The sequence below is a fragment of the Miscanthus floridulus genome, chromosome 4 (assembly GCF_019320115.1).
Source record: "Miscanthus floridulus cultivar M001 chromosome 4, ASM1932011v1, whole genome shotgun sequence".
NCBI lineage: Eukaryota > Viridiplantae > Streptophyta > Magnoliopsida > Poales > Poaceae > Miscanthus > Miscanthus floridulus.
This window is the reverse complement of record NC_089583.1, coordinates 83,085,471-83,097,790: the sequence shown is the minus strand read 5'-3', so window position 1 is coordinate 83,097,790 and position 12,320 is coordinate 83,085,471. Positions and strand designations below refer to the sequence as shown.

The window sequence follows — 12,320 nt, the reverse complement described above, 5'->3', positions numbered from 1 at the left end:
TGAGAATCCAAGATTAAGTCTCATTAGTGCAAGGAGAGTAGCAAGTGTGCATCCACCCTTCTCATTAGGCTTGTTGTGGTCAAGTGAGAGTTCATGCTTGTTACTCTTGGTGATCGCCATCACCTAGATGACTTGGGGGTGATTGGAAGTTTGGTGATCATCCGGCGGAGCTTGTGGATAACCCAACTCAAGTTGTGAGCGGTTGTGGATGATTCACCGTGATGGAGTATCAAAAAATGAACCCGTAGAGAGCACTTGATCCTTGCGCGGATCAAGGGGGTGCTACACCCTTGCGCGGGTGCTCTAACGAGGACTAGTGGGGAGTGACGACTCTCCGATACCTCGGTAAAATATCGCCGCGTTCTTTCTCCTTTATTTACTTTGAGCATTTACTTTTGAGCAATTCAATTCTTGTCTTTACATTCTTAGAATTGTCATACTAGAGTATGATTAGAACTTAGGGTGCTAAACTTTTGTGCGGTAGATCATTAGAATCATATTTGAGGCACAAGGGGTGAAGTGGGCTAAGTGTAGGGTTTAATCATTGCAAAGAATTTTAGAATTAGCCAAATTCAACCCCCCTCTTGGGCATCTTGATCCTTTCAAAGGCGATTGAGGAAAATAAGACTTGAGAGCTCATCGATCCACTTCCAGGATGTCGTCCGATCGGACTGAAGTGGGTGTACAAGGTCAAGCGAGACAAGCACGACGCCATTGTCAAGCACAAGGCGCGCCTCGTCGCTTGAGGCTTTGTCCAGCGCGAGGGCATCGACTTCGAGGAAGTCTTTGCGTCGGTAGCGAGCATGGAGTCTGTCCGACTGCTTCTGGCTTTGGCAACAGCAAAGGACTAGCGCGTCCATCACCTGGACGTAAAATCAGTCTTCCTCAACGATGAGCTGGCAAAGACGGTCTTCGTCAGGCAACCTCCGGGTTTCACCGTCAAGGGAGCGGAGCATAGGGTGCTCCAATTGCGCAAGGCACTCTACGGGCTGCGGCAGGCTCCGCGAACGTGGAACGCCAAGCTTGATGCCACGCTGGGCGAGCTTGAGTTCACACGGTGCGCAACCGAGCATGCGCTCTACACACGGCGACGGGGAAGGAGGAGCTCGTCGGCGGCATGTATGTGGATGACTTGATCATCACCGGCGCGCGTGTGGAGGACATCAATAGCTTCAGGCGTGAGATGGCGGCTCGTTTTCAAATGAGCGATCTCGGCACGCTCTCTTACTACCTCGGCATCGAGGTGAGCCAGGGGTATGATGTGCTCGTTCGGTCAGAGCGCGTACGCCTCAAAGCTGTTGGAGCGGAGCGGCATGGCTAAGTGCAAGCCGTGCGTGACTCCAATGGAGGAGCGGCTGAAGCTAACGAAGGCCAGTACTGCGGCGAAGGTAGATGCAACACTCTACCGAAGCATCGTCGGCGGTCTACGCTATCTAGTCCACACGAGGCCAGACATTGCGTTCATCGTGGGCTACGTCAGCCGCTTCATGGAGGATCCCCGAGAGGATCACTGGGTTGCGGTAAAGCGGCTGCTGCGTTACGTTAAGGGAACGGTGGATCATGGGATCGTCTTCCCCAAAATCAACGAGAGTAGGCTGCAGCTCACTGTGTTTAACGATGCAGACATGGCGGGGGACATCGATGGACGGCGGAGCACCTCTGACGTGCTCGTCTTCCTCGGATCGGCTCTAATCTTATGGCTGTCGTTGAAACAGAAGGTGGTGGCGTTGTCCACGTGTGAGGCAGAGTACGTGGCGGCAGCCACAGCGGCGTGCCAAGCTGTGTGGCTACGCCGGCTACTGGGCGAGCTGACCGGTGTGAAAGCTCACCCACTAGCACTTATGCTGGACAACCAGCCTGCCATCGCCCTCGCGAAGAATCCAGTTCTCCACGACTAGAGCAAGCACATCGACGACAAGTTTTACTTCCTCAGGGACTGTGTCGATGGTGGACAGATCGTCATCGAGTTCGTTGAAACTGGTCAGCAACTCGCGGACGTCCTCACCAAGCCGCTCGGCCGTCTTCGACTCATGGAGCTGAAGAAGATGATCGGCATGGAAGGGGTACAAGGGTTAGCAGCAGGATTAGGGAAATAATTGTTAAGTAATCTGCTGCTCCCTTGTGTGAACGTGCAGCAGCGGAAGGCGACGCCGAAAAGGCTCTCTGCTGTGGTACTATAGCCACAGCAAGGGCAGGCACCGAACGGCTCTCCTGCCGCACTGTAGCCACAGCAGGGGCAGACGCTAAAGTCAGCCCAGCTGTCACATCTAGTCACTGTAGCAGCATGGCAACCTGACATGTCTGTGTATGAGGATTAGATGGGTAGAGTTGTATATATAATTTGCCACTGTAACTCTCTACTCTGCAGAGCTCCGGCCAACGCTGATGCTTATGCTGTGTGTGTACTCTGTTCTCTCTCCCTCCTTGTACCTCTAGTCATAGTGTGTGGTCGTCAACGATACTCTGTGGTCGACAGCCCTGATGAGTGGTCGGCTCACCCTTGCCGGTGATCCAGTGGGCTAACACTAAGTGTTTTCTTTCTTACTTCTCTAATTTGTTCCGTTGGTGATGCTTGCAGTTCTTTGTTGAACCATATTAATCGAAAGAGTGGTGCCCTTCCTGTGCATGTTCGTCAACTGGTCAGTTTGTTCATTGGAAACTTTGCCATCTAATTATGGTTCTGGACCATTAATGGTTTTTGTATTTAACTGGTATAAAATGAGTTATATAGAAGTAATGGTAATTAGTGATCTACATACATGTTTGATTTATCCTGGTAAATCAGGGTTAAATTACTCGTATCAGAATTTGCACAAGTGGTGCTGAGGCCTGATGCCGAGAAACTATGCATGATATCTGCACATTTATCACAAGGCATTCCCTTGGTGTCGTGGGAGATTTCGAAAGAGCTTAACGCTCGTATTTTTCAGCGACAACACGTTTGGATGGAAAATCTGGTGGCAAGTCAAAGAGGAGCTATGGTATGGTGTGTTACTAGCGCCAAATGCCTTTGTGAAATCATTTCGAGTCCTTTGTCGCCTCTATTAAAATTTGTGTTTTTCTTTTTGTGACTCTGACGGCCACTATTCACTTTATTATTACTTAATTAATGCCAGTTTATCTTAGAAACAATTGGTGGGGGCAACCTGATTAATGGCAATGCCATCTTCCTCAAAAATGCCCAGACACTTTTCAGCACCAGCACGATAGACCATGAGCACCTGTGTCGACGACTCCGTGGCGCGGGCGCCTACCTCCGAAGCAGGGACACCAACGGTGCCAGTGAACCACGGTTGTTGGAGAGCGGTCGCGGCCGTGAGCCTCTCCTTGGGGTTACACGTCAGGAGCCCCTTCAAGACATCGTACCCATCCTGCGACAGCACATCACCGGGGAAAATCTCGCGCAGTCGGCTGTCGCGGCACGGTCGTGGCTGCCGGGCTCGCTGCCGCAGCACCTCGCTGGCCATGAATGGCGACATGAATGTCTCGAACGTTTCCTCGGCCGGCGCGCCGAGCAAGTCGAAGATCTTGTCGATCTGTTCCGCGCCGTCGTCGCCCACCTTGAACAGCACCTCGCCGGACAGCAGCTCTGCCATGACGCACCCGATGGACCACAGGTCCACGCGCTCGTCGTAGTCGGATCTATACATGAGCACCTCCGGCGCCATGTAGGCTACCGTGCCTGCCCTAGGGTACGGCGGCCCGGACTTGGCCGCCGTGGACACCGCCAGCCCGTAGTCGCAGATCTTCACGGCGCCGCCGCCCTCTTTGACGAGGACGTTCCCGGTCTTGATGTCGCGGTGGATGATGCGGCGCGAGTGCATCGCCTCGGCGCCGGTCAGGAGCTGCCTCATGACCCGGCGCACGTCGGCCTCCGGGAACGGGGCGCCGTGGATGCGCAGGTGCTCCTTCAGGGCGTGGCGCAGGCTCGGCCCGACGTATTCCATGACGACGGAGTACTCCTTGGTGCACGGGTCGCGTGCCACGGCGTGGAGCCCGACGAGGTTGGGGTGGCCGCCGCATGCCGCCAGGAAGCAGGCCTCCCGCAGCACTTTGCGGACGTCGGGGGATTTCTTGCCATCTCCTCGCCTTCGGAATTTCTTAATGGCGACGGTCAGACCGGTCTTGCGGTGGCGTGCCTTGATGACGGCGCCGAAACTGCCATTGCCGATCTCGCCTATCTGCTTGTAGCTGCGGGTGCTGTCCACGCACAGCCGCCTCCGCCTCCTATTCCTGCGGTGCTTGGGAGCGGCGGCGCCGTCGTCGATCATAGCGCAGATGGCCGCGATTCTGTTGCCGCTCATGGGCGCTCCCCCGGCGGCGTACTCGTCGATCTTGGCGGAGACCGCGGCGAGCCGTGTGGCGTCCATGATCGTTCCCGACGCGATGAGCCCGTCGTCCGTCATGCACCGTGGAGTACACCGTTCCCGGTGGGTGGAACAGATCGCTCGTTGGCGACCATGGAGACCGAGGCAGCGTTCTGGGCCGGGACGCGACAGGAGTACACCGTTCACGAGACCGAAGTAGAGGTGGCTCCGGCTCAGGCCGAGCAGTGTTCGGATTCGGGAAGGGGGTAATTTGGCTCTGTGCAATTATATATCTTATCAAACATCATTATTGCATTAAGCATCCACTTCAAACCAAATTACAGAGGCTACAAAAAAAACACACATCTAAACCAAGCAGAGATTCTAGTTAATATTAATCCTCCGACCACGAGCTGACCTAAAACAAAGTCAAACTAGCTCATCGTCTGCCCGATTCCGACTTGGTGAGGCTTCTCAGCCTTCCCAGGATCCTGACCTTGCCCTCCCACCCCAACCCCTTCCTCCCCTTCTTCGTCGGCGACCCGTCGGAGAGCTCGGCCGCGGAGTCTTCCCACTGGTGGAGATTGTCAGCCGCGCTTCTCCTCGCCTTCAGCTCGGCGGCGAGCTCTGTCACCGCCGCCTCCGGTTCGTCTCTGTTCCTAAGCAGCACCTCTCCGACCTCGGCTGTCGTCATCTCGGTGCCGCCCCTGATGGAGTCCTCGGCGGCGTCGAGCATCTCGTGGTCACCAACGCCGACGTAGCGCTGCACCAGCTCGCGCATGGCGTGCGTGCCGCACGCGTCCAGGCGGACGTGGACGTCCATCCTCCCCGGGCGAAGCAGCGCGGGGTCGATGCCGTCCACGTGGTTCGTCGTGAACACTATGATGCGCTCCTCGCCGCAGCACGACCACAGGCCGTCGGTGAAGTTGAGGAGGCCGGACAGCGTTACCTTGCCCCGGTGGTTGTCGTCGGCATTGCCACCGGCGTCGTCGGCGTCGTCCGAGTCAGATGAGTCGTCGTTGTAGAAAGTGGCGTGGAGCTTGCGTCTCTTGTGCATCCTCTCGGAGGCTAGGCCTCGGTCGCCAGTGAGGTGGAGGGAGCAGTCGATGTCCTCGATGACAATGAGCGACCGGTTGGTGGTCTGGATTAGGAGCGCGCGGAGGTCGGTGTTGGTGGCCACACGGGTGAGCTCGAGGTCGAACACGTCGTACCGGAGGTGGTTCGCCATGGCCGCGATGAGCGAAGACTTTCCGGACCCGGGCGGGCCGTGCAGGAGGTAGCCGCGCTTCCACGGCCTGCCTGTCCGGCGGTAGAACTCCCTCCCTTCGGAGAAGGCCGTGAGGTCGGCGAGGAGGCGCGCCTTGAGTCCCGGGTCGAGCGCGAGCGTGTCGAAGGTGGCCGGGTGGCAGAACGGCACCGACGCCCACGCCGCGGCGCCATGCGGGGACGCCGCGTTGGTGTGCAGCCTCCGCGCCCGCGACGAGCGCTCCAGGTGGTCCGACGCGTCGGCCAGGTGCGCGAGGTAAGCCGGGAGCACCGTCGCGGCGTGCCGCTTCGGGAGGCGCAGCGAGAAGGACCGGCGCTCCTCGAGCGAGTCCTGGAGCGTGTCGGCGTGGTGTGTCCACACGGCGCGGTGCCCGTTGAAGGTGTCCGTGACCGAGTGGTTCGGGGAGAGCGACACGGACGGTGGGGACGGCGCGGCGCCGTGGCCGTGGGCATGGTCGCCGGAGACGGCGGAGGAGCGCGGCAGCGAGAGCGTGAGGCGGGGAGGCGGAGGCGAGGAGAGGAGGAGGGAGCGGTGGAGGTAGAGCTGGACGTGGCGGTAGAGCGCGTTGGGCTCGACGGCAGCAGAGCCGAGGAACTCGGGCACGTCGAAGTAGGAGTAGGGCGTGAGCGAGTCCTGGAGCGACTGCCACAGCGAGTGGAGCAGGGAGAGCAGCTGCGTGGGGAGGACGTTCTGCAGGATGGTGAGCAGGCCCAGGAGCGACCACATCTGCGACAGGAACTCCATCTCTGACTCCGAGCAAAGCTTCTTGCCAGCTGCAACCCTTGCTCTTGCTCTACTTGGGTTTTGGTATGGTTCTTGATGTAGCTGGAGAGAGTGGTAGTGTAGTGTAATGCAGCTTGGTGAGTGGCCATGGCATCTTGTTATATGGAGGCAAAGTCCGCTGAAAAGAGAGGGGGGAGGAGAAAAGGTACACACTAGTACACTACGCTTGAATGTATGCTTGCATGCATGCTCCAAAAGGTTGGAGAAGAATACTATTTGACGATCACAACACCGTCAGTCGGAGCCTCTGTCTAATGTGCTGACATATTATCATGAATTAACAACGGTTTCGTAGGATCGAACTAAGAGGAATTATGTGACAAAGATTACAACTTGCAATACAAGATTTGGGAAAGCTCCATAAACTGCCCCGGATGTCAATGGAAAAGACTTGATTGCTAAATCAGACAATGTTTTTCCCCTTCTTTTAAAGAAGTCTTGGGTTCATCAAAATGCCACGGATTACTGAAATAAACCAACCAACATTATGTATGCAGTAATCTCTGGTTAAAGAAGGACGAAGAATATTTTGCTGTGGCTCAGCTACAGACGAAGAAAAGAGGCTGAAAAAGAGCTGAAAGGGGCAGAGAGCAAGAGCTGCAGCTTCTCTTTTGCACACGTTGTTTCGTCATCTTTAACAGGGGGAGCGGGGAGGCACCTCGGCAGCTGGGAAAGGACACGGTGGTGCACTGGCGCCACTGCCGGCGGCCGGCCTTGCACTTGGCACTTGCTGCCGAGAAAAGCAGGGCTGAGCGCACGGAGAAGGCACCTAGTTGGGCTGTGGCTTAAACGATCGTAAATTTCCAGCCGGAACAGTATTTTTCTCTCACACAAACCAGCCAGCAGTACTTCTTCACGAACCAGCAACGATATGAACCAGCCAACCGAACAGGCTGAGCTGCCGCACAGAATGTTCTCTCCAGCATTGCTGCTGACACCCCCCACAAGTGTGTCCTCACTTCTTAGTCGGACTGACACTGACAGCGAGGTGCTCTGGCGCCTGATGACTGACTTCGAAACTCACTTCGTTTGAAAGTGACAGGCGAAACACACTCCGTTTACAGAAACCACATGAACTTTCAACAGAGTTCGAAACATTTTTGCATGAACCCTTCGTTCTTCAGTGAAATTGGCAGCTTGGCAGTATCTTGTGCCAGTATGGCTACACTCGACGGTCGAAGCACCCTGTCAAGAAGACAAGAACTCGAGATAGCTTGCAGTGCAGCTACTTTCTTCTACAGTAACAGTACACAGGTGGATGTCACATGGGAATCAAACTCGCACGAAGCATTGGATTCTTACGCCCAGACGAAAGTTCAATCTGCTATCATCATCTCTCTATCTTTGTTGCCAAAGCACGGTACATTAGTTTTACCAAAGGCTGGGATTAAAGGCCCTAATTGTCCTTTGTAGCTAGCTCACTGACGGGCGCTGGATGGAGGCGCCTTTTGTGGGCAAGGAATATATGACAAAACGAAAATCCATCATTGCGAGACGGGTCTTTCCGTCGCGTGCAAGTGCGTGCAAACACCCTTCTTTTTTTCTTTCGACATGGGTGATGGGCCGAAATTGCAGTAGAGCGGCTCGGCTCAAGCAGACATCATGCATGGCAGCATGTGAGTTTGAAAGAACAGGGGCTTTATCTGATTATTATCATGCTCTCTTGCAATCATCTGGTCTGCTATCTTTTTTTCTGATTTCAAAAATCGGCGATGTTTATGCTAGAAATGTGAATATAAACTAAGGCTAAGTATGCTTGATTTCAAGACCTGATGAGCAATCTGAAAATCAACTGAAAGCATATGAATTTAGAGACTCAGATACTGGCTGTTATGGATGATAGGAAGAGCAGCAGCATTTTTTTGCTACAAATAAAAGGCCCCTAGGATACTTCCCTGCTTTTGTGCTCTTTCCCTGGTAAAAACATTTGGCACTTTCCTCCAAAGGAATTTTCCTTGCATTTGGCATCTATCCGGCCGCAGTATTCTCCATAGTCCATACACATGGCTGGGAATCTGATTTTGAGTCCCGAAAAAACTAAACTTTTTCTGAGCGTGCAAACTTTAACCTTTATTTGAGGGGGGGGGGGGGGGGGGGGGGGGGGGGCGGCTTTTGCGTTGCGTCTTTCGTGGAAACTTTTCTTTTCCTTTATTTCAAGTGCATTGAGCTACCTTTGGCGTAATAAGATAAATTAATCAGTAGACTAGTCTGGCCTTTATGTTCCATTTTGAGATAAGTTAAAATTGCTCTAAGAAGTATGAACAAATTCAACTTGCTGCACTAGCCAGCCCGTCGCTGCGCCGGCAAATGTTGAGATGAAAGGCCGAGGATGCAATAGTATTAATTGTGCCAGTCCAGTTTCTACTGAAATTTACCTAGCCACTATCAGGTGGTCCAGAGGACCTAAGAGAGTTTCCACGTTAATTAATCATTATGAGAGAGCGTTAGGATAAAAGACTAGAGCTCTTATAATAATATTAAAAACATTTTAGCATTTAATTTAGTAGACTCTAATTAGTATTGCTAGGCAGGCAAGTTATAATTATTTTGGGTCATTGGATCGAGCCAAATACTTGCTCAAATGAATTAGAATGACATTTCACATAATTTGAATGAGGGGAGAAATAAACTAGAATGACATTTGGCTGTAATTTCATATTTATATTGGTAGTACAATTATAAGAACTCTATTTTTCTTGATAGGAATTTTTTTTTTAAAAAAAAAATCTTTAGAAGTAGAGAGGATAGTGCAGACCAAAGGTGAGATTCCTTTCGACTGATAATAATTATAAAGCTTACAATACTAATATTCTCTTGAGATTAGCACCACTACCTTATCCGACCACCCATCTTGAGTGACGGTTCATGTTTAAATTAACATTTATGCTATTGTAGTACTTAATAATTGATAAGTTTATCTCAGTTGGATAGATATTGCAGAGTATAAATATACCCATTATGTTTAAAATGGAAAATGAAAAAAATAATTTAATAAAATCATTTTTATTAGTCATATGTCTTAAACGTTAACACATAGTGCTTATGTATCCTAAGGTCCTAACCCATGCGGGAGCATGGGCTGATGGACTAGTTAGGAAAACTGTGAACAACTATCACCTACACAAGGCTAATGGTTAGATATCACAAGTTGAGTACTCGTTACCGAGATGACATTGAAAGTTGAGATATATCAATAATATCTACACTTGCACTTCTTCCCATACAACATGATAAATCCAATTTTGAAAGAATCTTGAGATGAAATATCAACACCTCTATACACTTCTTGATCTTAGCCCTAATGCACTCCCTATACTGATCATAGATTTACAGAAAATCCTCAACTGTCTCAACATCCACGGATAGGTTCAAAGGAGTGCTACCATTTTCAAAACCTAAGATCCTACAAACAAGAGGACGATTGAAAACAATGACCTATCCTGAAGCCTAAATTCACTCAACAATGAATCTATATGCTTCATAATCCATATAACTAGCCTAACGGGGATAGAAAAGCAGAGCACCATGACCAGATTCAGTGATCCATTTCTTTTGCTCATCATCCAAATCAGGAACAAGCTCACAAATCCTATAAATTAAAAACCTTGTCTTAAAATGTTCAATTGTACCTCTGTTGTTACCTAGCAAACGAACAAACTACTAGATAAACAACATGCATAAATGAAGCCCATGTTGTAACAAAATCAAAGAAGAAATTATAAATCTCAAAACAGGTCCCTCATATTCTTTGAACCTTTTGTCTCTTTCTTCGTCTCTTAAACTCTTTTTGTACACCTGTTTTTCTTTAGTATAATGTTCAGTAGGGGCTTTTCCCTCCTGTTTGCTTCAAAAAGAAACAATGGTGACGGACGTAAGGTATTTCCGATTAGTGGGCTGAACCAAGATGAAAAACTGGTTGATTCTAAATTTCATTTGTGGCCCATCTTCATTGATACACGCATTTCTAACGAGGCATAATTTATGCTGGTACAAAGTAGTGGAGCATGTGGTAGTAAATTGATTGGAAAATGGAAAACAAGAACAACCCGAATTTTTTATTTTTAGCCTTTTTTAGAATTTTTTTTCACAAATATGCCCCTGGAGGTAAGATTTCAAAATCTGGACCCTTAGCTCGGCGTCATCGTTGCTGGCGCCAAGCTTACACGTCTCGGCGCCAGCGTTGCCGAGCTCTTGGCCTCGAAACAGACGTGACGGTGACATGGCAGGCAGCTCGACGCCAGTAACCCTAGCGCCGAGTTCGGCGCCGTAGATCTTGGCGCTGAGCTCGACGTCAGGGTTACTGTCACTGAGCCTGTCTTACGTATGGGTCCCAATCCTTTCTCTCTTCCTCTCCCTCTCTCTCTCTCTCGCACCTCTCTCACCCGAGCAGCGCACCACCGCCGCCGCACGCGCCCTCTCCCGCGCCGTGTCGGTCCCCTCGCCAGTCCCCGCGCCTACCCCACGGCAGCGTCGGACCTCGCGCCCGCACCAGTCCCCTCACCGGTCCCCGCGCCCACGCATCGCCCGACGTGCTGCCCACGCTCATGGCCGCCTTGGCCGCTCCCCGCCGCGCCGGTGCCGTCACCGTGACCACGCCGCCCGGCATCGCCGGCCTCGGCCACGCCCCCACTGGCCCTGGCACCTACAGCGCCCAGTCGTGCCACCGCTGGCCCGGCTCGTCGGCCTGACCCACGTCCGGCGTCCGCTACGACTCCGTCGACGTCTGTGACTCTGTCGTCGGACAGGTAAAAATTGTGAATTTGCAATGTGCGTACTTAGTTAGCTTTGATTGTAGTGTAGTAGTTTTGGCATTTGTTATTTACTAGTTAATGTGATGACTCAGGTAGTTGATTTAGTTAGTGATCTAGTGAGATAGATATCTAGATAGATAGAAACATAGATACATAGGTACATAGATATAGTTAGATAGCTACTTAGATATGTAATACATATTTAGTTAACTAAATAGGATCTAGCTATTTAGTTAGTACACTGTATCTATGTATGTAGTAATTATCTTATTTACTTAGTTTGTAGTTAGAAAGTACTTGTTAGGTACTATCTATCGTCTAATTTGGACTAAAGGACATGTGTTTCGTTATGTGTTTGAACTAGATGGACAACCTAGTGACCATATATCATGGAGGCACCGTTGAATACGATCGCTATGGATATATTGAGTTTGTTGACATGCAAAGCGTGCCTGTGCTATTCAATGATAGGCCTTCATTTAGTGAGATGGTTGCAAGGGCTCGGGAGGAGCTGCATTGCCTTGGAGATGATGGCATTGTAGTTGAGGATGTACTGCACCTAGGTTCTCCTCACAACATCCTCAAGCGAATAATGTCAATTGGTTGTGCGGATCAGTGGAAGAACTATGTGAGATCAGCTATGAAGAGCCAGCTATAATATTTAGACGTGGTTGTGCGTCGGGTGTTAGTCGATCCCATCCCTCATGGGTTTTCCCCACTAATGGGTCAGTAGGCACACATCGACCCTCCTGTCCTAGAATCTGATATGGATGTGGAGGTTGCACCTATAGTTTCCGATGCTCAATCTACCCCTAATGCGGTAGTTGGAGATGCTTATCAGACTCATGTTGTCGTGGCAGATCCTCCTCATGAGATCCCTTTGACACAGAATCATCCGAGTAAGTATCTTAACCGCATGGTTATTGGGAGCTTACCCCCTTCTTTACATCCATTTCTTTCATTCTTTTCTTATTTCTCTACTTATGTTGTAGGAGACATTCCTGAGAATATGGATGTGCCCCCTGTTGCTGCGCAAGTGCACTATGAAGATGGATTCCATGGCTCCAATAGTGTTAAAATTATGCATGATTCAGAGCCATATGAGATGGCAATGGCTCTTAATTCTAATGATGATCACCCTGTTGGAGAGCTGACAGAGAGTGATGTTGAGATGCCGAGGCGTATCTTTCCCGGCCGCTGTGATTCAAGAGT

At 50.9% G+C, this 12,320-nt stretch overlaps 1 protein-coding gene and 1 pseudogene across 1 annotated transcript; one reads left to right on the top strand and one right to left on the bottom strand.

The window, feature by feature from the left end:
- The first annotated feature begins 1,259 nt into the window (after nucleotides 1–1,259).
- LOC136548722 (secreted RxLR effector protein 161-like) lies at nucleotides 1,260–1,898 on the top strand. The gene has a single exon (XM_066540146.1). It carries the CDS (start codon nucleotides 1,260–1,262, stop codon nucleotides 1,896–1,898), a length of 639 nt encoding a protein of 212 aa, XP_066396243.1.
- A 1,224-nt stretch (nucleotides 1,899–3,122) lies between these two features.
- LOC136548721 (uncharacterized) lies at nucleotides 3,123–6,408 on the bottom strand (annotated as a pseudogene).
- Nucleotides 6,409–12,320: the final 5,912 nt, after the last annotated feature.

Bases quoted from the DNA above. Each gene is read 5' to 3' on its own strand.
- LOC136548722 (XM_066540146.1), top strand. From the start codon at position 1,260: ATGTGCTCGTTCGGTCAGAGCGCGTACGCCTCAAAGCTGTTGGAGCGG.